The sequence below is a fragment of the Miniopterus natalensis genome, chromosome X, assembly GCF_054644295.1.
Source record: "Miniopterus natalensis isolate mMinNat1 chromosome X, mMinNat1.hap1, whole genome shotgun sequence".
NCBI lineage: Eukaryota > Metazoa > Chordata > Mammalia > Chiroptera > Miniopteridae > Miniopterus > Miniopterus natalensis.
This window is the reverse complement of record NC_142103.1, coordinates 50,330,679-50,357,675: the sequence shown is the minus strand read 5'-3', so window position 1 is coordinate 50,357,675 and position 26,997 is coordinate 50,330,679. Positions and strand designations below refer to the sequence as shown.

The following is a 26,997-nucleotide window of genomic DNA, read 5'->3' as shown; positions in this document are numbered from 1 at the left end:
AGTAATTTACTAAAAGAGGTGAGATTTTCAACACATCTTTAAAATGTTTTCGGTTAGGTAAAATGTTAATTAACTATTTGCTCTAGGCAAAGGAAAAATAACAGGATATAATTCTTTAGCAGGTTTTAAAATATTTGTGTGGTAGAGAGGTCTTGATATATAACAATTTATTACATTAAAATTTCCATTTTAAGTAATCTTTAATTAAAATATGAAGCAGATATAATTTGTAGAGTGTATTCATATTTTATCACAATTTAATTTTGAAGAAAACTATTTTGTTTTCTATATTTTAGACCATAACTCAATCTCTAAATTGAAAACAACCACCATAGCAAATATTCTGAAACATACCACACATCAATGCAATATTCAATGAGACATAATTCCATTGGATATGCCAAAATTATTAACTCACATAAAAATCAATACTTTTGTGTCAAATTAATAATTTTCAGTTTTGAAAAACATAGAGTGAACTCTGAAATAAGAGATGATATTTAAACATTTTCACTAAAGGTAAGAAAATAGTCTTTTTTAAAAATTTATCTTTATTATTGACAGTATTACAGATGTCTCCTTTTTTCCCCCATTGATTCCTTCCACTCTGCATCCACCCCACTCCCAGGCCTTCCCCATAACAATGTCTGTGTCCATGGGTTATGCTTATAGACATATAAGTTCTTTGATTAATCTCTCCATCCCCACTCCCCCACCCCCACCTTCCCTCTGAGATATCTCAGTCTGTTCTATGCTTCTATGTCTCTGGATATATTTTGTTCATCAGTTTATTTTGTCCATTATATTCCACATATGAGTGAGATTATATGATACTTGTCTTTCTCTGACTTATTTCACATAGCATAATACTCTCCAGTTCCATCCATTCTGTCCCAAAGGGTAAGAGATCCTTCTTTTTTTTTTGTGTGTGTAAATGTACCGCAGCTTTTTTATCTACTTATATGCTGATGGGCACTTGGGCTGTTTCCTGATCTTAGCTATTGTAAATTGAGTAGGTAGTCTTTTGAAGTGGGTAATGTCTCCCTTGCAATATTGCTAAAACAGCTCTTAGGGGATAGATTGTGGGAATAAAGAAGAGATGATTCATTTGTAGCTAGAAATGGATGTGAAGCCATCACTTTTGGGAAGAAATCATTTTAATATGCTATATAAAAGTGAATCATCACATGTGTAATGTTTAATCATTCTGGTTAGAGGGTAACCAACACTGGGTATCATTTAAAGAGTTTAGAATGATATAAAATGACTCTCACATCCTTACTTCTACTCCCCACTACCAAAGTAACCAGGGCACAAGCCAAACACCCGAATATATTTCTTTGAAAAAAATTACAGTACAGAAGGTTGGTAGATACTTTTTTATTATTTCATATGAATGTAAGTTGACATGTAGAATTGATTTTTCCCACTTTGCTCTAAATAAAATCCCAAAATATTGTTATCCTCTCATACTTCTAAAAAGTTAAAAAAAATATTCATTTGAAAATTAAGGTAGGGAATAGTTTTCCTGAGAGGTTTTAGATATTTTTACATAATAGTGAAAGTGTTTTGTTGCTAAAATTCTCAAATTTAAAATAGACCTGTTTTCTAAAGATATCTTGTCTGTCACAGTGAATTTCTTGAATGTAAAGTAGTTCTTTTGCTGTCAGGTAAATGTAAGAATTTCTACCAAATGAGATTTACATCTAAGTAAGAACAGAGATGTATTTATCAATTTCTATATATGATGTAATTTGTTTTAGAACTTCCTAAGAAGATAAAAATGCATAAAAATACATTAGTTGATTAGGAAGTGTTGAACTGCAACAGCACACAGAATGGTAACTAGTGCAAATCTTATCATAAGGAGTAGAATACACATATCATTGCTCATCTCTATCCTGGGCTTTTCATCTTTATCTTCACTAGGGCAGCTTGCCCCCTTTCCTTCACCGCCTTTGCCAGTCCCTAGCTGTTGCTTATGAGTTGAGAAGAGAGCACTGGGGCTATACGGTCCCCAGAGCTGTTGTAACCCAGCAGAATTCTGATATTGGCGTCCGGCGCAGACCTTGAAGCGATAATGTGAATTTGTGAGAAAGTTGGAAAAGGAGAATGAAGTGTCTGGTCCTTTGTAAATCTAATGGAAAAGGAGTAAAAATGAAAATTATATTTTATTACCAAATAGAATATCATAGTGTAGTTTTCCACAACAGGAAAAATATGAATTAATCCATTCATTTCATGAATATGTAAACACAAAAAATTAAAGTTTACTTTTATAGTCTCTAATGTCCTGAGAGGATCCAGTACTGCTTACATAATTTTGTTCAATGGAGAAAATAACAAAGACTTCTAATTGTAAAACTTTAATTGCATTTGGTTTGGAATTAGTTTGGCATATATGGCCAGTGGAACCTAGAAATACCAAATCACTCAATATTAAATGAATAAGTTAATTAAGTCCCAAAATAAGCATTATGTACATAAAACTTTAGGGACCAGATATGACTTTTGGATAAGATTTAGTTACTTTAAACATCCTGTAAGAACACCTTACTCCTTGACAAGAACCCAATCCCCAGCAGGATATAAAACTATAAAATTTTAAAGACTAAATTTGCAAAAATTTACCAGGAGAGTTCCTTTTTCATTGATGAGTTGAAGGCTGTAAACAATGGGATCTCCTTTTATTGGCTCCAAAGACTCCCATTTGACCTCACAAATATTGCTATTCACCTGATGTAATTTAGGTGCTAGAAAAACAGAATTTCAGTTTAGAGGGTTTCATCTTTTCCTAGATCTTGAATACATTGAAATCTCTCATATAATTTTCCATGATCATTAAAAGGTAGCTCACGTAGGCTTAACTTAAGAGATATATAGTTATAGTTCTTATTGTAAAACCTTTTTGCTATACCATCAGGCATCTTAAGGATTGTAATAAAAACTTTAAGAACAATGATTTTTGCTTTTCTAGTAAGCTTTTATTACAACTTTTATTACTATTGTTTAATTCCTACTGGTATAATGTCTTGTATTTTATTTATATGGTGTACCATATATTTGGAAGCATTTTAATATTCACTAATAATTTTATTTTAGGATTACAGCAACTGTGTGGATAAACCAGCCCAGGATCTTTATTTTATGTTAATCTCTCCACATTTCAGGAAAATGGGGCTTAAATATGTAGGAAGAGAGGGAGGCATTATTGTGGTCTCAGTCATGTTTAATTCCAATATGTTCCAGTTAGCTTTACACTGAAAATAAGTGATTTCAGAATACTGATTGGACTCATGTAAATGGATTGGAACAACCAAATTTCATAACTTGGAAGAAAAAAATCCTCAAAACTCAAGCTTTCAAGACTAAATTGGCCCCATTATGTATTACAAACCAAAGTTTATTTTACTATTCAAATAAGGAGAGAAAATTCAGTTTCAAAAATTACCAAGTATGTATAATTACCAAATATGAAGCTATGAATTTGTACTAAATATGTATCAAAAACTAAGTTCACATGGTCTTATTTTTTCAGCTTTCATCAGTATAATCACACCTGTTAGTTGATGAGTTTTGTGTACATTTGAGAAAATACAAGATATAGCAAGGAATGACTATCATGACAAAGTGAAAGGAGAACTACAATGGAAATAAGGAGTTTATAATTCTAATATTGGCTCTGCCACTGGCTCATAGAGTGTGTTAGTCAAGTTTCTTACTGTTCTGGGGTCTTAGCTTCTTCCTCTTAAAAATGGCTGTGGAGATAGAGGGATTGGCTGGATTAGTTGATCTCAAAGATATTTTAAAAAATATGATTCTGGGAGTCTCATTAATTTTACATTGCCCTTTGAATCCATAATTACTAGTATCTTTTGGTATCATATTGTTGAACATTTAAAATAAACCTTACTGTGGAGTTTTGTATATGTGCTATTGAAACTCAAATTAATGCAATCTTTATTGCCATGGCTTATAACACTTACCTTTAAGTGTGGCTGGTGGAGTTTTGGTTGTAGTGAAAGTATAGATACCAGACAGTGGTCCCTCACCAGCTTCATTACATGCCTGGATTTTAAATTTGTATTGAGTATATTCACTCAATCTTTGCACTTTGTGAGTCTGACTAGATCCATGGTAAATGATAGAAAATCTGGGAGTGGAAATCAAGATGGCAGAAGCAATATTGTTAATCAGCAGTCATACCGGTACAAATAACTCTATATAACTAATTTAAAACATGGTGTTAAAACCTCAGTAAGTCCTAAATATATCAACTTGAAACCAGATAGGTAAAACACAAAAGAAAAAAAAATCAGGTTGTAAATATCATAATGGCAAGGTGCTGGCTTTCATATTTCTTGGTAACTTCTCTTTTCTGGTATTAATGTATGCTGTATAAAGGAAGAAGTGTTTTGAAAGAGACAAAAATAGCTAAATTAACAGTAGGAATTGAAGAATGTAAATCTAACATGGGAATGGCTGCTTTCACATCTATTAGTTCACTGAAACCACTTAGATTATAAGATTAAGACAGGAAATTTTAAAACATTTTCATTAGAATCCATGTTAAATAGTGAAAATAGTTTACCTGCCAGATTGATCTCCCATTAACAAATTGTAGCTTATAAGGTTGGAAAGTAACCCTTTGCTTGAAGAGTTACCCCACTTCAATTTGAGGCTCTGGTGTCCATAGACCACACAGTAAAGATGTGGAGGCTCAGGTGGTAGTGGCTTGGTTTTGGTTCTTATTGATTGGCTAAAAGGGCTTAGTCCATAATAATTGATAGCTTGAATTCTGATTCTGGTGGTGAGAAGAAAAAATTAGGCTACACTAATTTATATTTAGAAAAAAAAATTTCTTCCTTTAAGCTAAACCCCTAGTAAGCCTATGTATGATATTGACCATCATATCATACTAATTATTAGAGACAAATTTTTGAGACAAAAATCTTGAATTTGCATAATCACTATTGACAATTCTTGATGAGGAGAAACTGACTCTTAGTAATGCCAGATTTTTCTAAAACAGTAAAACTCTCTTTCAAAGGAAACTATGTAGAATATATAAAACATACAAATGTAGATTTGCTCAAAATTCTCAAAAAGTTTTTTATCTACCCAAAGTAAGATATAAGTGACATACTTGTATGTGGTGTCAGGCTGTAGATTTTTCAGAAGACACTCTGTTACTCTACCAACAGTCAACATTTTTCTGTCTCCATAGTGAATGTTATATCCAGTGATTGGAGAGCCATGGCAATCTGGTTCCTCCCACTGAATAGCAATGCAAGATGATGCCAATTTGGCAGAAACTTTGTTTTTAACTTCATGTAACTTTGGTACTATTGCTGGCACAGTTGCTGGTGTGGTTACTGTGCCAGTTCCTCCAAACATTCCAACTCCAACTATATTTACAGCCTGAAAGATTATACCATGTTAGAGATTCATTATTACTTTCTTTTTTGTGCATAAACCATTTTGCTCCAAAAATAAAATAAATTTTATTTCATTTTATTTTTTAAATTAAATTTATTGGGGTGACATTGCTTAATGAGATTATATAGGCTTCAAGTGTACATTTCTATGATACATGGTCTGTATATTGCATTGTGTACCCACCACCCAAAGTCAAATTATCTTCCTTTACCATATATTTGGTGCCCTTTACCCCTTTCTGTCCCCCTTCCCTCTGTTAACCACCATACTGTTGTCTGTGTCTATGAGTGTTTGTTTGTGTTTCTTGTTTGTTTGTTTGTTGCATTCAGATTTATATTCTACATATGAGTGAAATCATATGGTTCTTAACTTCTTCTGTCTGACTTATTTCACTTAGCATAATATTCTTAAGGTCCATCCATATTGTCACCAATAGAGAACAAAAAGACTACACAAAAACTAATACAACAAAAAGCTGGTTCTTTGAAAAGGTTAATAAAATTAACAAACCCCAGGCTAGACTCACTAAAAAAAAGAGAAGAGACTCATATACATACACCAAACCAGAAATCAAAGAGGAGAAGTCACCACAGACATCACAGAAATACAAAGGATCATACTAGAATACTATGAAAGACTATATGTCACCAAATTCAATAACTCAGAAAAAATAAATTCCTAGAAATACATATCCTTCCTAGATTGAATTATGAAGAACTGAAAAATTGAAATAGACTGAACAACTGTGAGGAAATTGAAATAACCATCAAAAATCTCCCCAAAAATAAAAGTCCAGGACCAGATGGCTTCACTAGTGAATTCTACCAAATAATCAAAGAAGATTTAAAACCTATTCTTCTCAAACTCTTCCAAGAAATTGAAGAAGAGGCAGTACTTCCTAACACATTTTATGAGGCCAACATAACCCTGATACCAAACCTGGCAAAGATAACATAAAAACAGAAAACTATAGACCAATATCTCTGATGAATACAGATGCAAAAATCCTAAACAAATACTAGCAAATCAAATACAACAATTTATTAAACAATACATCACGATCAAGTGGGGTTCATTCCAGGGGAACAGAGTGGTTCAACATATGTAAATCAATCAATGTAATACATCACAGTAACAAAACAAAGGATAAAAATCATATGATCTTAACAATAGATGCAGAAAAAGCATTTGATAAGGTACAAACTCCATTTATGATTAAAACAAAATGAGAGTAGAAGAACAGTATCTTAACATAATAAAGGCCATACATGACAAACCCTTAGCTAATATACTCAATGGTGAAAAACTGTAAGCTATTCCTCTAAAATCAGGAACAAGACTATATAATCAGTGGAACAGAACAGAGCACCCAGAAATCAACCCAAGCCATTACCCTCAATTAATATTTGATAAAAGAGGCAAGAACAACAATGGAGTAAAGACAGTTTCTTCAATAAATGGTGGTGGGAAAAATGTACAGGTACATAAAAAAAATGAAACTTGACCACCAACTCACACCATACACAAGAATAAATTCAAAGTGGATAAAAGACTTAAATGTAAATTGTGAAACCATAAAAATCCTAGAAGAAAACATAGGCGGCAAAACCTCAGACGTCTCTCATAGTAGTATGTTTGCTGATACATCTTCTAGGGCAAGGGAAACAAAGAAGAAAATAAACAAAGGGGACTGCAACAAAATAAAAAGCTTCTTCACAGTAAAAGAAACCATCAACAAAATGAAAGGGGAGCCCACTGTATGGGAGAACATACTTGCCAATGATATATCTGATAAGGGGTTAATATCCACAATATATAAGGAACTCATACAATTTAACATAAGGAAGACAAACAATCCAATTAAAAAATGGGCAAAGGACCTAAACAGACACTTTTCCAAAGTGGACATACACAAGGCTAAGAGACATACAAAAAAATACTCAAAGTCACTAATTACCAGAGATGCAAATGAAAACCACAATGGTGTATCACCTATCACCTCATACCTGTCAGAATGGCTGCCATCAACAAATCAACAAACAACAAGTGCTGACAAGGATGTGGAGAAAAGGGAACCCTAGTACACTGCTGGTGGGAATGCAGACTGGTGCAGCCATTGTGGAAAACAGTATGGAGGTTCCTAAAAAAATTAAATATGGAACTACCATTTCACCTAGTGATCCCACATCTAGGAATATATCCTTAGAAACCCAAAACACCAATCAGAAAGAAATGCACCCCTTTGTTCATAGCAGTGCAATTTACAATAGCTAAGATCTGGAAATAGCCCAAGTACCCATCAGTAGATGAGTGGATAAAAAAAGCTGTGGGACATTTACACCATGGAATACTATGCAGGTGTGAAAAACAAGGATCTCTTACCCTTTTGGGACAGCATGGATGGAACTGGAGAGTATTATGCTGAGCGAAATAAGACAGAGAAAGAAAAACATCACATGATCTCACTCATATGTTGAATCTAATGAACAAAATAAACTTATGAACAGAATATATCCAGAGACACAGAAGCATGGAACAGATGGATGAATATGAGGGAAGGTGGTGGTGGGAGAGTGAGTGGGGAGAGGTTAATCAAAAACTTATAAGCATATATGCATAAGCCATGGACGTAGACAATAGTATGGTGAAGGCCTGGGGTGGTGGATGAAGAGTTGAGGGGATCAATGAGGGAAATAAAGAAGAACATCTCCAATACTTTGAACAAAGCGATAAATTAAAAAAAATACTACACTGTCTTGATTACTATAGTTATACAGTAAGCTTTAACATTAGGTAGAATGATTTCTTCCACCTTAAATTTCTCTTTCAAGATTAATTTGTTTATTCTAGGTCTTATTACATTTCATATACATTTTAGAATGAGATTGCATGTATCTTTCTAAATTGATATGATCATATGGACTTTCTTCTCCAGCCTGTTAGTATAGTAGATTACATTGGTTGATTTTCCAATTTTTGTTGTTGTTGACAGTATTACAGATGTCCCCCATTTTCCTCACTCTGCCCCCCTCTACTCAGCCCCTGCTCCACCCAGGTCTTCACTACCCTATTATATGTGTCCATGGCATATGCATATAAGTCCTTTGGTTAATCTGTTCCCACTGCCCTTCCCTCCTTCCCTCTGATATTCGGCAGTCTGTTCCATGCATCTATGCTTCTGGACCTATTTTGTTTGTCAGTTTATTTTGTTCATTAGGTTCCACATATAAGTGAGATCATGTGATATTTGTCTTTCTCTGAATGGCTTATTTGCTTAGCATAATAATCTCTAGGTCTATCCATGCTGTATCAGAGGGTAAGAGATTCTTCTTTTTTACATCCGTATTCCATTGTGCAAATGTACTACAGCTTTTGTATCCAGTCGTCTACTGAGGGGCACTTAGCCTGTTTCCAGATCTTAGCTATTGTAAATAATGCTGCTATGAACATAGGGGGTGAATAAATTCTTTCTGATTGGTGTTTTGGGTTTCTTAGGGTACATTCCCAGAAGTGGGGTCACTGGGTCAAATGGCAACTCCATTTTTAATTTTTGAGGAAGCTCCATAATGTTTTCCGTAGTGGCCGCACCAGTCAGCATTCCCACCAGCAGTACACTAAGGTTCTTTTTTGTCCACATCCTTGCCAGTACTTTTTATTGATTTGTTGATGGTAGCATTCTGGCAGGTGTGAGGTGATACTTCACTGTGGCTTTAATTTGCATCTCTCTGATGATTAGTGACATTGAGCATTTTTTCATGTCTTTTGGCCATCTGTATGTCCTCTTTGGAGAAGTGCCTATTCAGGTCCATTGCCCATTTGAGTTTTGGAAGGTTGTGTTTTCAGGAATTTTTTTTTTTTTGGTAAAATATGTTTTTATTGATTTCAGAGAGAGGAAGTGAGAGGGAGAGAGAGAGAGAGAGAAACATCTGATGGGAGAGAGTCATTGGTTGGCTGCCTCCTGCAATCTCACTGCTTGGGATTGAGCCTGCAACCCAGGCATGTGTCCTGATCAAGATTTGAACTGTGATCTCCTGAGCCACACCAGCCAGGCTACTTTGCCTCTTTTATTTTTGTTTTTATTTATTTGGGTCCTCTCTCTTTGTTTCTGATGAGTCTGTCTACAGGGTCATCAAACTTGTTTATCTTTTCAATGAACCAGCTCTTGGTTTCATTGATCTTTTGTATTGTTTTTTATGTTTAGTCTCTATGTCATTTATTTCTGTTCTGATCTTTATTAATCCCTTCCTTCTACTTTGGGTTTTTCTTGTTGTTCTCTTTCTAGTTCTTTTGTTTTAGGGTTAGATCACTTATTTGAGATTTTTCTTGTTTCTTGAGGTAATGCTATGAACTTCCCTCTTAGGCCTGCTTTCACTGTGTCCCATAGATTTTAGGTTGTTGTGTGTTCATTTTCATTTGATTCCAGTATGTTTTTTATTTCTTCCTTGGTCTCATCATTAACCCATTCATTGTTTAATAACATGCTATTTAGCTTCCATGTGTTTAAATATATATCTTTTTAAAATATATCTTTATTGATTTCAGAGAGAGGAAGGGAGAGGGAGAGAGATAGAAATATCAATGATGAGAGAGTCATTGATTGGCTGCAGCCCGCGGCCCGGGCATGTGCCCTGACCGGGAATCAAACCCTGATCTCCTGGATCCTAGGTCAATGCTCAACCGCTGAGCCATGCCCAACTGGCTGTTTGAATATTTTTTAGTGTTTTTATTGTAGCTGATTTCTAGTTTCATGCCATTCTGATCTGAGACGACAGCTGATATGATTTCAATCTTCTTCAACTTGTAAAGACTTATTTTGTGTCCTAACAAGTGGTCTATATTTGAGAAAGTTTCATGTACACTTGGGAAGAATGTATATTCTGAAGCTCTGGGGTGAAATATTCTGTAAATATCAATTAAATCCATCTGATCTAGTGTGTCATTTAAGGTCACTCACTGTTTCCTTGTTGGTTGTTTGGTCTGGAAGATCTATCTGGTGATGTCAGTGTGGTTTTAAAGTCCCCTACTATGACTGTATTGCTTTTGATCTCTCCCTTAAAGTCCTCCAGGAGTATTTTTATAATATATTTTGGTGCTCCTAATTTAGGTACATATATGTTTACCAGGGTTATATCCTCTTGTTGGATTGATCTCTTTAGTACTATATAGTGACCTTCTTTGTGTCTTGCTAGGACCTTTGCTTTGAAGTCCAGTTTGTCAGATATAAGCATTTCTTGCAGTGCTGGTTTGGTGGTAATAAACTCCTTTAGCCTTTTTTTTTGTTGTTGCTCTGGAAAGCTCTTTATTTCACCTTCAATTTTTTTCTTCCCTAAAATATATCTTTATTGATTTCAGAGAGAGGAAAGGACAGGGAGAGAGAGAGAGATAGAAACCTCAATGATGAGAGAGTCATTGATCGAGCCCGCAACCCAGGCATGTGCCCTGACCAGGAATCGAATCCCTATCGCCTGGATCCCCAGTTGACGCTTAACCGCTGAGCCATGCCCGGCTGGGCTTCACCTTCAATTTTGAATGATAGCCTTGCTGGATAGAGTAGTCTTTGTTTCAGATCCTTGATTTTCATTACTTTGAGTACTTCATTCCCTCCCTTTCTAGCCTGTAGTGTTTCTGTTGAGAAATCCTCTGAGAGCCTTATGGGAGCTCCCGTGTAGATAACTGTCTCTCTCTTGCCTCCCTTAAGATTCTCTCTTTGTCTTTAATGTTTGTGTTTTAATTATGATGTATCTGGGCGTCGACCTCTTTGAGTTCTTCTTGCTTGGGACTCTATGTGCTTCTGAACTTTTGTGACTTTTTCCTTCACCAGGGTAGGTAATTTTTCTGTCATTATTTCTTTTCTTTTCTTTTTTGTTAATCATCACCTGAGGATATTTTTTCTGTTACTTTTTTTTTTTTTAAGAGAGAGTAGAAGGGAGGAATGGAGGAGGAGAGAGGGAGAGAGAACAAGAGTGAGAGCGAGTGAGAGAGAGAGAAACATTGATGTGAGAAAGACACATTGATTGGTTGCCTCTTGCACGTGCCCCAGCCTGGGGCTGGGGAATTGAATCTACAACCCATGTACATGCCTTTGACTGGGAATCAAATCCAAGACTCTTTGGTGCTTGGGTGGATGCTCCAACCACTGAGCCACAGCGGCTAGGCCGCTCATTCTTTCTTTAAACAGGTTTTTTATCCATTGCTCACTTCCTTTTACCTCTGGTACCCCTATGATGGGGCTGATTTACCATTTCATGTTGTTCCAAAGTTCCCTTAAACTGTCCTCATACTTTTTTAAGTACTTTTTTTTTTCTGTTGTAATTGAGTGATTTTTTTTCTACCCTGTCTTCTAATTCACTAATTAAATCCCCTGTTTCTTCTAACACATTGTTAATTCCTTTGAGGGTATTCTTTATTTCAGCTACAGCATTCTTCATTTCTGACTGGTTGTGTTTCATGGTTTCTATGTCATTTTTCATGTTGTTGAGCATTTTAAATAGCTTCTGATAAATTCCTTGCTTCCAATTCATTTAGCTTTTTTTCTGGAGATTCCTCCCGTTCTTTCATTTGGAGCTTGTTTCTTTGCATCCCCATTTTTGCTGTTTCTTTGTGTTTGTTTCAGTGTATTGGATACAACTTATATGCCTCCCAGTCTTGGTGGGGTTGCCTTCTTGTGGAACCTAGTAGTGTAATTTCCTTGGTCTTCTGAGCTGGGTGCTCTAGGAATGTCCCTTGTGTGGGTGAAGTGAGCCCTCCTGTTTTATTATCTTTTTTTTGCATTGATTATATATATATATTTTTAGAGAGAGTGGAAGGCAGGGAGGAAGTGGGAGAGAGAAAAACACTGATATGAGAGAGATACATCGATTGGTTGCCTCCTGCACATGACCTGACTGGGGCCAGGCATTGGACCTACAACCCAGATATGTGCTCTTGACCAGTAATTGAAACTGTGACCCTACAGATCACGGGCTGACACTCTAACGACTGAGCCACATGGGCCAGGGCTGTATTTGGGTCTTGATGGCTGTTGTCACACTTGTGAGTGGGCTCAGTCCTCAGGCTTGCTTACTGTGAGTCACAATGATGACTACATTGTGCTAACTTTTATATAGGTGCTGACAAAGCAAAACAGGATGAAACAAGACCAAACCAAAAACAGAAAAAAACAAAACAAAACAGCAACAATAAAAACAACCACACAAGAAGGACTGAAAATTAAAAAAGAATACTAAAAGACATGCGACCAAAGGAATTAGGGGAGAAAAGAAAAAGAAATGAAAAAAAAAAGTATGAAAGAAGAGAAGTAAAAGAAATAGAATAAGAAAAAAAAAAAGAGGGTAGGAAGTGCAAAGGCTCAAGAGGGCTGACTGGGTTCCACAGGCAGCAGCTGAGTATCTGGAGGATATACCACTTGTGGGGGGTTCCCACTGAGGGCTCTGGGTCCTGAACCGCAGGCTGGGCTCCCCAGCCAAGAGCACCAGAACTGAGAAAGGTGCTTACATAACATTTGGCTGTGAAAAGCAGCTGGGTTTCTGTCTGCCAGGGAGAGACCACTAGAAATGCAGGCACACTCTTAAAGAGCCAATGCACAAAGTTTTGTGTGCAGCCACTCACCTTGGGCTCCAGCAGAGGGAAGGCAGAGTGGACTGGAGCTGTGCAAAGAGAATCTAGGGTTGTGGGCTCTAGAGATAGAGCTCAGAGGGCACCCCTCTGGATTCCTGAGCCAAGCCATTCACCCAAACTGGAGAGAACATCTTTCTCAGGCAGACATTTTGCTGCTTTTGCCTGGGGGGGGAGGGTGAAGCACTTGTACGGCCCTGCTGGAAAACCTCTTGCCCTACCCTAAGGAGTTTCTACAGCCTGAAGCTCATAAAGAGACTGATAACAATCAGCTGTCCCACCCTGTGGAGTTTCTACAGCCTGAACTTCATTAAGAGAATCAGATTAATCAGTCTGTAGGCAGAGGCAGACTTCAGAGGGCTTTGAGTCTTTGCCTGATCTGTTTCAGGACCCAGGCCTTGGAAAGCAGACTTTGGTGTGCATTTTGGTCCTGTCCAACCACACCCAACCCCAGCAGAGGAGACCTCAAACCAGGGTTGTGGATGCTCCAAATAGGGTACTCAGGGCCAGTCACAAACTGTGTATGACATTGGCTTGCATTAGAGACCCTTGAAAAAGACTGAAAGTCCTAGCAGAGCTATGTAATACATAGAAATAAAACCAAACAGGCAGCCAAAATGGAGAGACCAAAAAACAAGCCCCAAATGAAAGAACAAGAGAAATCTCCAGAAAAAGAGCTAAATGAAATGGAGATAAGCAATCTATCAGATATAGAGTTCAGAATACTGACTGTAAGGATGCTCAACAGCATGAAAAAGGATATGGAAACTATGAAGGAAATTAAGAATGACATAGCAGAAATAAAGAATACATTGGAAGGAATAAACAGCAGGTTAGAGGAAGCTGAGGATCATATCGGTGAACTAGAATACAGGGTAGAAAAAAATCACTCAATCAGAGATCCAAAAAGAAAAAAACAATTACAAAACAGGAGGACAGTTTAAAGGAGCTGTGTGAAAAAATGTAAAGTAACAATATTCGCATCATAGGAGTGCCAGAATTGGTTGAAAGTAAGCAAAGTTAGAGAACCTGTTTCAAGAAATAATGGCAGAAAACTTACCTAACCTGATGAAGGAAAAAGTCACACAAATTCAGGAGGCACAGAGAGTCCCAACCAAGAAGAATCCAAAGAGGCCCACACCCAGACACATCATAATTAAAATGCCAAGAATTCAAGACAGAGAATCTTAAAGGCAGCTAGAGAAAAGCAATCTATTACATATAAAGGAGCTCCCATAAGGATTTCAGCTGACTTCTCATCAGAAACTCTACAGGCCAGAAGGGAATGGCATGAAGTATTCAAGGTAATGCAAAACAAAGATCTGAAACCAAGGCTACTCTATCCAGCAAGTCTATCATTCAAGATAGATGGTGAAATAAAGAGTTTCCCAACAAAAAAAAAGGCTACCAAACCTGCATTGCAGGAAATGTTAAAGGGACTGCTGTAATTAGAAGTAGAAAGAGAGAGAACAAACATAGGCATAAAGAATTAAAATGGCTATAGATAAGTATTTATCAATAATAACTTTAAGTGTAAAACAAGTCTCTACAAGTTCAAGAAGATTGAAATCGTATCTAGCATCTCAGATCACAAGAGCATGAAATTAGAAATCAACTACAGTAAAAACACTCAAAAACATTCAAACACATGGGGGCTAAATAGCATGTTATCAAACAATGAATGGGTTACCAATAAGATCAAGAAAGAAATAAAAAGCTTTCTGGAAACAAATGAAATGAACACACAACAACCTAAAATATATGGGACACAGTGAAAGCAGTCCTAAGAGAAATGTTCATAGCAATACATGCTTATCCCAAAAAGCAGGAATAATTCTTAGTAAACTATTGAACCCTGCAACTTAAACAATTAGAAAGCTCCCCTGTGAGCTGTCCAGACTAGGGTTTTTGTTTGCTGTTTTTTTATTACTGCTTGGTGTTCATTAGTTGTTTTTGGCCTTTTTAGGTTTTCTGATTCTTCTTGATTCAGTTTTACATGATGTCACTCATACGTGGAATCTAATAAACAAAATAGACTGAGGAACAAAATAGATCTAGAGACACAGAAGCATGGAACAGACTGATGAATCTCAGTGGGCTGGTGGGGGTGGGTGAGTAGGTGGGGAGAGATTAATCAAAGAACTTATATGCCTGTGTGCATAGCCCATGGACACAGACAGTAGTGCGGTGAAGGCCTGGGGGGCAGGCACAGATGCAGCATGGAAGGGATCAATGGGGAAAGAAGGGGGGATATCTGTAATACTTTTAACAATAAAGATAAATAAAATAAAAATAAAAAGTTTACAAAAAATAGAATAAAAATGAAAAAAATTAGAAAAAGTATTAATAATGAATAAAATAAAACATAGAATAGGAAAAGAAAAATGGGAAATGAAAAGTGAAGAAGCCAACCTGAGAAGAGAGTTCTCCCAGGGACTGGTGAACGACAATCTACACCCAACCACAACAGGAGAACATAAAGAAACCCAAAAAGGGACACCCACAAAAGGGACACGCCTAGACAAAGAGCTCAGATGTATAAGGAAAACACACCTCCAGGCTGCACTGGATTCACAAGACAAAATTCCATCCCACAAGACAGGGAGACAGCAAATATATTTAATAAATAGATACAAACACTGAGACCTACCAAAATGGGGAGACAAAGAAACTAACCCCAAATTAAAGAAAAGAAAAATCGACAGAGAAAGTCTTTGATGAGATGGAGTTAAGCACGCTATCAGAAACAGAGTTCAGAGTATTGATGATGAAGACATTCAAAGAACTTAAAGAGAAAAGGCAATAGAGGATAAGATTGAGGACTTTAGGGAAAGGACGAAAAAAGAAATATATAACATAAGCAAAAATCAGACAGAAATAAAGAATGCTGTATCTGATATCAAGAATACAATGGAAGGAATTAGAAGCAGGCTCCATGAAGCAAAGGATAGAATAAGTGACTTAGAAGACAAGGTAGAAAAAATCACTCAATCAGAGCAGCAAAAAGAAAAAACACTTAAAAAGCATGAGGACAGTCTAAGAGAGCTTTGGGACAACATGAGGTGAAACAACATTTGCATTATAGAAGTACCAGAGGGGGAGGAAAGAGAGCAAGGGATAGAGAACTTGGTGGAGGAAATAATGACAGAAAACTTCCCTATGCTGACGAGGGAGAAAGCCACACAAATTCAGGAAGCACAGAGGGTTCCAAACAAGAGGGACCCAAAGAGACCCACTCCAAGACACATCATAATTAAAATGGCAAATGTCAAGGACAAAGAGAAAATATTAAGGGCTGCAAGAGAGAGACAACCAGTGACCTACAAGGGAACCCCCATAAGGCTAACAACTGATTTCTCAACAGAAATCCTTCAGGCCAGAAGGGAGTGGCATGAAGTTCTCAAAGTAATGAAAAGCAAGGACATGCAACCAAAATTGCTTTATCCATCAAGGCTTTCATTTAAAATTGAAGGTGAAATAAAGAGCTTCCCAGACAAAAAAAAGGCTAAAGGAATTCAGTACCACCAAACCAGCATTGAAAGAAATGCTAAAAGGACTGCTTTGAGAAAAAGAAGGAATAGTGAGAGAAAGGTACATCAGCATAAAGGGGAAAAATGGCATTAAATAAGTTTATATCAATAGTAACCTTAAAGGTAAATGGAATAAATGGTCCAAACAAAAGACATAGGGTAGCTGAATGGATAAGAAAACAGGACCCAAATATATGCAGTCTACAGGTGACCTACCTGAGAGCAAAAGACTCACAGAGGCTAAAAGTGAAGGGATGGAGTAAAATATTCCATGCAAATGGAAAGGAAAAGAAAGCTGGAGTAGCAATTCTTATTTTTGACAAAATAGACTTCAAAATAAAGACCATAACAAGAGACAAAGATAATCACTACATAATACTAAAGGGATCAATCCAGCAGGAGGAAATAACCTGTATAAACATTTATGCACCCAATATAGGAGCACCTAAATATATAAAAAATTTCTTGAGGGACTTTAAGGGGGAGATTGATAGCAACACAACATAGTAGGTGACTTTAACGCCCCACTGTCAGCATTGGACAGGTCATGAAGACAAAATCAACGGGGAAACACGGACCTTAAATGACTCACTAGACCTAATGGATATAACTGACATTTACAGAACATTTCATCCCCAAAGTATCAGAATACACATTCTTCTCAAGTGCACATGGAACACTCTCAAAAATAGACCACATGTTAGGGCACAAGGCAAGTCTCTACAAATATAAGAAGATTGAAATCACAGCAAGCATCTTCTGGGATCACAAAGCCATGAAACTAGAAATCAACCACTTTAAAAAAACTCAAAAATATTCAAACACACGGAGGCTAAATAGCATGCTATTAAACAATGAATGGGTTACCAATGAGATCAAGAAAGAAATCAAACACATCATGGAAAGAAACGAAAATGAACAAAGAACAACCCAAAAGCTATGGGAAACGGCGATAGCAGTCCTGAGAGGAAAATTCATAGCATTACAAGCCTATCTCAAGAAACAAGAAAAAGATCTAATGAACCATCTAACACAACAACTAAAAGAACGAGAATGAGAACAGCAAGAAAAGCCCCAAGGAAGTAGAAGGAAGGAAATAATAAAGATCAGAGCAGAAATTAATGTCATAGAGACTAAAAAAATGATACAAAAAAACCAATGAAAGCAAGGGCTGGTCCTTTGACAAGATAAATAAGATTGATGCACCTTTAGCCAGACTCACTAAGAAACAAAGAGAGAGGACCCAAATAAATAAAATCAGAAATGAAAGAGGTGATATAACAACTGACCCAACAGAAATACAAAGGATTGTAAGAAAATAGTATGCGCAACTATATGCCAACAAATTGGACAACATGGGGGAAATGGAAAAATTCCTAGAAATATACAACCTTCCAAAACTGGTTCAAGAAGAGGCAGAAAACCTGAATAGGCCAATACCTACTAATGAAATTGAAGCAGTAATCACAAAACTGCCAGCAAACAAAAGTCCTGGACCAGATGGACGTACAGGCGACTTTTACCAAACATTCAAAGAATTAACACCTATTCTACTCAAACTATTCCAGAAAATTCAAGAGGAGGGAAAACTCCCAAACTCTTTTTATGAGGCCAGCATCATCTTAATCTGAAAACCAGATAAAAACACTGCAAAGGCCCAGCTGGGCTTGGCTCAACGGTTGAGTGTCGACCTAGGATCCAGGTGATCGGGGTTTGATTCCTGGTCAGGGCACATGCCTGGGTTGCGGGCTAGCCGATCAGTGACTCTCATCATTGATGTTTCTATCTCTGTCTCTCCCTCTCCTTTCCTCTCTCTGAAATCAATAAAGATATATTTTTTTAAAATAAAATAAAATAAAATAAAATAAAAACACTGCAAAGAAAGAAAATGACAGGCCATTATCCCTGATGAACACAGATGCTAAAATCTTCACTAAAATACTAGCAAACCTGATCCAACAATACATTAAAAAGATCATCCACCAAGTAGCATTTATCCTGGGATGCAAGGCTGGTATAACATCCAGAAATCAATAAATGTGATACATCACATAAACAAAATGAAGGACAAAAATCATACGATCATATCAATAGATGCAGAACAAAATCTAGCACTCATTTCTGATAAAACTCTCAGCAAAGTGGGAATAGTGGGAACATATCTCCACATAATAAAGGCCATATATGACAATCCTACAGCCAACATCATACTCAATGGGCAAAACCTAAAACCATTTCCATTAAAAACAGGAACAAGACAGGGATTTCCACTTTCACCACTCTTATTTAACATAGTCTTGGAAGTCCTTGACATAGCCATCAGACAGGAAGAAAACATAAAAGGTATCCAAATTGGAAAGGAGGAAGTAAAACTGTCATTATTTGCAGATGACATGATATTGTACATAGAAAACCCTAAAGACTCCTTCACACTACTACTAGATTTGATAAACAAATTTGGCAAGGTTGCTGGATACAAAATCAACATCCGGAAATCAATGGCATTCTTATACACCAACAATGAACTTTCAGAGAGAGAAACTAAAAAGGCAATACCATTTACCATTGCAACTAAAAAAATAAAATACCTAGAATAAACTTAACCAAGGATGTAAAAGATCTGTACTTGGAAAACTATGTGACACTGAAATAACAAATAGAGGAAGATTTAAACAAGTGGAAGAATATACCATGCTACTGGATTAGAAGAATTAATATCATTAAAATGTCCATACCACCCAAATCAATGTATAAGTTCAATGCAATTACTATTAAAATACCAACAGCACATTTCACAGACCTAGAACAAACATTTGGAAAATTTATATGGAACTAAAAAAGACCCCGAATAGCTGCAGCCATCTTGAGAAAAAAGAATAGAGTTCAGAGGGATCACATTACCAGATTTCAAACTGTATTACAAAGCCATTGTAATAAAACAGCCTGGTATTGGTACAACAACAGGCATATAGATCAATGGGACAGAACAGAGACTCCAGAAATAGACCCACACCATTATTGTCAGGTAATATTTGACAAAGGAGGCAAGAGTATCCAATGGAGTAAAGACAGTCTCTTCAATAAGTGGTGCTGGGAAAATTGGACAGATACATGCAAAAGAATGAAATTAGACCACCAACTCTCACCATACACAGAAATAAACTCAAAATGGATAAAAGACTTAAATGTAAGTCACGAAACCATAAAAATCCTGGAAGAAAACATAGGCAGTAAAGTCACAGACATCCCACATAGTGGACTTTTCACTGATACATCTCCCAGGGCAAGAGAAACAAAAGAAAAAATAAACATATGTGATGACATCAAACTAAAAAGCTTTTGCACAGCAAAAGAAAACAGCCTCAAAATACAAAGGAACCCCATGGTCTGGGAAAACATATTTGCCAAGGATGTATCTGGTAAGGGGCTAATTTCCAAAGTGTAGAAATAACTCATACTACTCAGCAAAAGGAAGACAAACAACCCCATTAAGAAATGGGCAAAGGACCTGAATAGACACTTCTCCAAAGAGGACATACAGATGGCCAAGAGACACTTGAGAAAATACTCAACATCACTAATCATCAGAGAGATGCAAATTTAAACCACAATGAGGCATCACTTCACACTTGTCAGAATGGCTGTCATCAACAAATCAACAAAGGACATGTGCTGGTGAGGATGTGGAGAAAGGGGAACCCTAGCACACTGCTGACGGGAATGCAGACTGGTGCAATCACTATGGAAAACAATATAGAGATTCCTCAAAAAATTAAAAATGAAGCTGCCTTTTTACCCAGTGTTTCCACTCCTAGAATGTATCTTAAGAATCCCGAAACATTAATCACAAAGAATATATGTACCCCGACGTTCATAGCAGCACAGTTTACAATAGCTAAGATCTGGAAACAGCCCAAGTGCCCGTCAGTAGATGAGTGGATAAAAAAGCTGTGGGACATTTACACCATGGAATACTACACAGCTGTAAAGAGGAAGAATTTCGTACCCTTTGGGACAGTATGGATGGATCTGGAGAATATTATGCTAAGTGAAATAAGCCAGGCAGCAAAAGACAAATATCACATGATCTCGCTTATACGTGGAACCTAAAGAGCTTAATAAACTGATGAACAGAATAGTTTCAATGACATGGAAGCATAGATGAGACTGACCAATGTCAGAGGGATGGAGGAGGGTGGGTGGGTGGAGGGGGAGAGAGTAACCAAAGAATTTATATGCATATATGCACAACCCAAGGATACGGACAATGGTGGTGAGAGGGACTGGGGAGGGGGAAGGGATGGGGTGGAACGGGTCATTGGGGAGAAAAAGGGACATGTGTAATATTTTAAACAAACAACAACAAAAAAGTTATTATAAAAAGAAAAACAAAAAAAAGAAAAGTGAAGAGCTCTGGCCAGTGTTGTTCAGTTGGCTGAGCATCATTGCCTGCACTGAAAGGCTGCTGGTTCCATTCCTGGTTAAGACACATGCCTGGGTTATCGGCTTAATGTCCTATAGGGGGTGTGCAGGAGGCAGTTAATCAGTGTTTTCCTCTCACATCGATGTTTCTCTCTCCCTCTTCCTTCCTCTCTCTAAAAATCAATAAAAATATCTTTTTTTATAAAAAGAGAAATAAAACAAAATAAAAACAAAAATTAAAAAAGGAATAGAGAAAGAGAAAAAAGAATAGAATAAAAGGAAAAAGAGGAACAAGAGAATATGAAAGAAAAAAGAGAAGAGTAAAAAACACACCTTTGGATCTGGTAATTGTGGAGCCTGCTGTATTTTGCTCTGATTTTGTTGAATCTGGCCCATTGGTGTGTTGGTCCTGGGCCTCCTTGGAGGTTCTCTGGTACAAGCCAATGTGCATTATTGTCTCTGCCTAGCCCTAGGCAACCTGACTGAAGCACGACAGGGTGGAGCCCCTTTATTCTTGTGGGCTGAGCCTCCATAGCCCGGAGAGTGGACCTGCCTTTGGTCTCACACCTTGAATGTGTCTGTTCTGAGCTGCTTTCCCTTCCCCCACAGAACTAGGCTCTGTAGGGGTATTCAGGTCCTGGCCAGGATGCTTTAAGCAGACAGCAATTTTCCAATTTTGAACCAGGCTTGCATACCTAGAATAAATCCCACTTGGTCATGGCATATAATTCATTTTATATAATGCTGTATTGGATATGGCAATATTTTATTGACCATTTTTTTGTATTTTAATTAATGAATTATTGGTCTGAAGTTTTCTTTTGTATTATCTTTGATTTTGGTTTTAGGATAATACTGGCCTCATAAAATAAATTGGAAGATCTCTCACCTTCTAGTTTCTAGAAGAGATGATTTAAAATTGGTGTTACTTTTTCTTTACATGCTTTGTGGAATTCTCCAGTGAAACCATCTGAGCCAGGAGATTTTTCAGGATTTTTAAATTTATTAATTCAATTTATTTGATGATTATAGGGCTATTCAGATGATCCATTTCATCTTGGCTGAGTTTTAGTAGTTTGTGGTTTTTGAGGAATTGTTCCATTTTAAAAATATTGCATCTATGAATATACAGTTGTTCATAGTATTCATTATTATCCTTTTAATGATTCAAGAATCTAAAGTGATATCCTATGTTTTGTTTCTGAAGTTAGTAATTTGTATGCATTCTTTTTTATTTTTGTCAGTGTTTCAAGTGGTTTATGAATTTTATTGATTTTTTTCTAAGACCAGATTTTTTGTTTCTTCTATTTTGTTCATTGTTCTGTTTTCAATCCATTGATTTCTGCTTATACCTTTTTATTTCCTTCCTTCTGTCTGATTTGGGTTCATTTTTCTCTTATATCTACTAATTGGGGTTGGAGCTTAAATTACTGATTTGAATCTTTTTTTCCTTTTGTAATGAAGCATACAGTTATAAATTTTTCTGTCAGCACTACTTTAGGTGAATCTCACCTATTTTTTATTCAGTACTATGTATTTAAATTTTCTTTGATATTTCCTTTTTTGACCCATAGATAACTTAGAAGTATATTGTTTAATTTCTGCTGTTTTTCAGAGATATTTCTGTTGTCTCTTTGTTTGATTTTATTATTTTGCTTTTGTTGAGGTTTGTATTATGGCCTGGGATATAGCCTATTTTGGTGAATGTGCTATGTATGGATGCTTGAAAAGAATATGTAATTTGCTGTTATTAGGTGGTGTGTTAATGCTATTAGATCTTGTTGATAGATTATTGTTCAGTCATTCAATATTCTTGATCATTTTTTGTTTAGTAATTTTATCAATTGCTGAGAAGAGTGTTGAAGTTCCCAACTATAAAGGTTGATTTGCTTATTTCTCCTTTCAGCTTTATTGGTCTATGCTTCATATATTTTAAGGCTCTGTTGCTCAGTGAATACACATTTAAGATACTTAGGTGTCTTGGTGTATTGATCCTTATTTCATTATGTAATGTCCCTCTTTGTCTCTAGTAATTTCTTTGTTTTAAACTCTTTATACCACTCCTGCTTTTTGGCTTTATTAATGTTTGCATGGCATATCTTTTTTCCATACTTTTACTTCCAGCTTTCCTATATTATATTTGAAGTAAATTTCTTGTAGACAGATATTGTTCTATCATATTTTTTGATACATTCTTCCACCTTCATCTTTGATTACTATATTTAGACTGTTTTACATAAGGTAATAATTGAAATGCTAAGGATTTTGGCTGCCCCTCCATTTCTCCCCATTTCCTTTGTTTCTCTTTATTCTATTTATTACTTGGCAATGATGACCTCATCCCCCAAGGGATACCTTCCCATAGGCTGAGGGTAATTTATTTCACTGTGTCTCTCACCTCAGCAACTTCCTTTCTGGCAAACAGTGAGGGCAGGGACCTGTGAGGCTAAGGCCTGGGCAACGAAGTTCATCTCCCCTTTCCCTGGGCACTGCTGTGGTCTCCCATAACAACTCTCCTGGCTCATTTCTTACTTTTCTATGGGATACCTGAATACTTTTTGGAAAACTAATTTGATTGGATTTATTTATATTATTTTAAGTATAATTGCTTCAATAGTTTTCTTAGTGGTTTCCAAGGTATTAAAATATACAAATGTAACTTATTATAGTCTATTGGTATTGATATTTTACCACTTTGAGAAAAGTCTAGAAATTTTACTTCAATTTAGGTAGTTTTACTCTCCCCACTTACAAAAAAAAGCTTATCTTAAGTATTTCTTTTCTATATATTGAGGACTACATCAGATGGTGTTATAATTTTGCATCAAACATCAAATACATTTTAAGAACCTATAAGAAAGACAGTCTAGTATATATTTATCCCTATTTTTACCCACTCCAATTTATTTTATTTTTACAGCTTTATTGAGGTATAAATGACAAAAAGTTCTCAGGTACTTAAAGGGTAGATCATGGTGATTTGATGTACATATACATTGTGAGTGGATTCCCACCATTTAGTTAATTAACACAACCATAAGCTCACATAATTATGTTTTGTTTTGGAGAGAACATTTACATTTCTCTATCTCAACAAATTTTAATTATGTAACAGTGTTAACAAATATAGTCACGTCGCATTGTTTTATATTAGATTCTCAGAACTTATTAATCTTATAGTTGAATATTTGTACCCTTTTATCAATCTTTCCCTGTTTCCTCCACCCATCAGCTCCTGGCAACCAATTTTCTACAATCTGTTTCTAGGAGTTTCTAGGAGATGTCACATATAAATATTTGTCTTTCTCTGTCTGTATTGTTTCACTTAACATAATGTTCTCAATGTCCCTCCATGTAGTTGCAAATGGCAGGATTTCCTCCTATTGTGAATAATGTTGCAGTGAACATGGGGTGTAGATGTCTCTTCAATATCTTGCTTTCATTTTCTTTGGATATATATCCAGAAGTGGGATTGCTAGATACAGAGGTTCTATTTTTAATTATTTGAGGAACTTCCATATGTTTTCCATAGTGACTGCACCAATTTTTATATTCCTACCAACAGTGCAAATGGGTTCCCATTTCTCCACATCCTTGCCAGCACAAGTTATCACCTGTCTTTTTGATGATAGCCATTCTAACAGGTGTGAGATAACTCATGTGGTTTTGTTTTCAGCTCCTGCAAAAAGCTTTATTGTTTCCATTTGGTCCAAAGCATGGGAAAGGGTTCCAGGGTGGTTAAAAGGCTGCCTAGTGGTTGCAGGGAGAGGCTCAGGCAGAAGCCCAGCACCAGGGGGATGCAAAAGTTCCCTTCAAAGGCCTCTGGGCTCCAAAGGCTCCTAGTTGTGCCTGAGGGGGAGACTTTCAAAGAGATACTCTCCCAGGCCAGTCTGGGAGCCAGCCAGCCTATGGAGGTTAGTAAGGTGGTCATTTTCTTGATGAATATCACCTCCTCATCCAGGAAGTGGTTGTCCAGGAAGCCACTGAGATGGGTGACTATGTGTGTAGAACTCAGGCATAGAGACCCAAAAGGGCCTGGTTCAAGTTCTCCATGACCATGGCAGCTTCCTTGTCATCCTGAGTTTTACCCCACTCATCTGCATGTCCTGGAAGAGGATATGGCTGCCACATTGGTTTTGCATAGTGAAGAGACACTGGGTGCCCTTGCACTTCCTTTTGGCCAACTTGTGGAAGTAGTCTCCCATGCCCTCCAGAGCCATATCATCTCAGATGAATTAGAAGACCAGAGAGAGGTATGTATAGGGAGCTCACAAATATAGGTTGACCAGGCAGTTGATGGGGCCTCCACTTCAGGGTAATAGTTCTGATGAATTTGGGAGCTCATGTTGCTTGTCAATAAGGAGTTAAGTTCAAAAAAATTGTGTGGGTTGGTCTTGCAGCCTGAGGATGGCTGAGATTGTTCTGAAGATTGGGACTGGAAAAGAATTTGTAGGGTGGTCAGAGGCTGGAAGAAGGTATGTCCCTGGGTCTGTTCTCTCCAAACATTGTTTAAACAGCAGACAGATCCAGGGGACTGCTGAGGGTACTTCCGATAACTCATGTGGTTTTGATTTGAATTTCCTTGATGATTAGTGATGTTGAGCACCTTTTCATGTACCCGTTGGCCATTTATATGTTTTCTTTGGAAAATAAATTTTCTATTCAATCCCTCTGCACATTTAAAACTGGGATTGTTTATGTGTTTTGGGTTTTTTGTTGTTGTTGTTCTTGAGTTGTATGAGTTACTTTGTATATTTTAAATATTAAACTCTATCAGATATATTATTTGCAAATATTTTCTCCCCTTTCATAGGTTGCCTTTTAATTTTTTGATGCTTTCCTTTGCTGTGCTTAAGCTGTTTGATGTATTCCCACTTATTTTTGCTTTTGTTTCCTTTGCTTTTGATGTCAAATAAAAAAAAATCATTGCCAAGACTCATGTCAAGGAACTTACAGCCTATATTTTCTCCTTATGGTTTCAGGTCTTATGTTCATCATTAATCCCTTTTTGAATAATTTTTGTGTATGGTGTAAAATAGAGGTTCAGTTTCATTCTTTTGTACGTAGCAGTCCAGTTTATCATTAGAAGAGATGATCCAACCTCCCCTGTATATTCTTGGCTCCTTTGTCATAAATCAATTGACTATATGTGCATGGGTTTATTTTTGGGCACCCTATTCTGTTCCACTGATTTATGTCTGTTTTTGTGTTAATACCATACTGTTTTGATTACTATAGCTTTGTAATATGGTTCTAGACCAGGCAGTATGATACCTCCATTTTATTATTCTTTGTCAGGATTGCTTTGGCTATTTGAAGTCTTTTGTGGTTCCATATAAATTTTAGAATTGCTCAACTACTGATGGGGACTTGAGCTGTTTCCAGATCTTAGCTATTATAAGTTGTGCTGCTATGAACATAGGGGCGCATATATTCTTTCTGATTGGTATAGTACATTTACACCATGGAATAGTATGCAGTTATAAAAAAGAAGGCTCTCTTACCTTTGAGACAGCGTGGGAGGGACTTGGAGAGTATTATGCTAAACAAAATAAGCCAGTCAGAGAAAGACAAGTATCGCATGATCTCACTCATATGTGGAATCTAAATAACAAAATAAACTGATGAACAGAACAGATCCAGAGACTTAGAAGCATGGAACAGACTGATGAATCTCAGAGGGAAAGTGGTAGTGAGTAGATGGGTGGGAAGAGATTAACCAAAGAACTCACACGCATATATGCATGACCCATGGACACAGGCAATAGTGTGGTGAAGGCCTGGGGCTGGGGGTCAGGTGTGGGATAGAAGGGGTCAATGGACAAAAAATGAGGACATCTGTAGTACTTTCAACAATAAAGATAAATTTAAAACAAATATATAGGTGGAGCGTGGCCGGGCATGGCTCAGCGGTTGAGTGTCGACCTAGGATCCAGGCGATCAGGGTTGGATTCCCAGTCAGGGCACATGCCCGGGTTGCAGGCTTGATCCC

At 36.7% G+C, this 26,997-nt stretch overlaps 1 protein-coding gene across 1 annotated transcript in view; it reads right to left on the bottom strand.

The window, feature by feature from the left end:
- Nucleotides 1–1,358: 1,358 nt before the first annotated feature.
- LOC107532769 (fibronectin type III domain containing protein 3C1-like) overlaps nucleotides 1,359–26,997 on the bottom strand; it is a 115,110-nt gene continuing 89,471 nt past the window's right edge. Inside the window, exons 23-27 of the mRNA XM_087829362.1 lie at nucleotides 5,147–5,421; nucleotides 4,592–4,804; nucleotides 3,987–4,153; nucleotides 2,632–2,753; nucleotides 1,359–2,137 (exon numbers count right to left, since the gene is read on the bottom strand). Of these exons, the coding sequence (XP_087685488.1) occupies nucleotides 1,799–2,137; nucleotides 2,632–2,753; nucleotides 3,987–4,153; nucleotides 4,592–4,804; nucleotides 5,147–5,421 (1,116 nt within the window). The 3' untranslated portion in view covers nucleotides 1,359–1,798. The remainder of the gene's footprint in view (nucleotides 2,138–2,631; nucleotides 2,754–3,986; nucleotides 4,154–4,591; nucleotides 4,805–5,146; nucleotides 5,422–26,997) is intronic.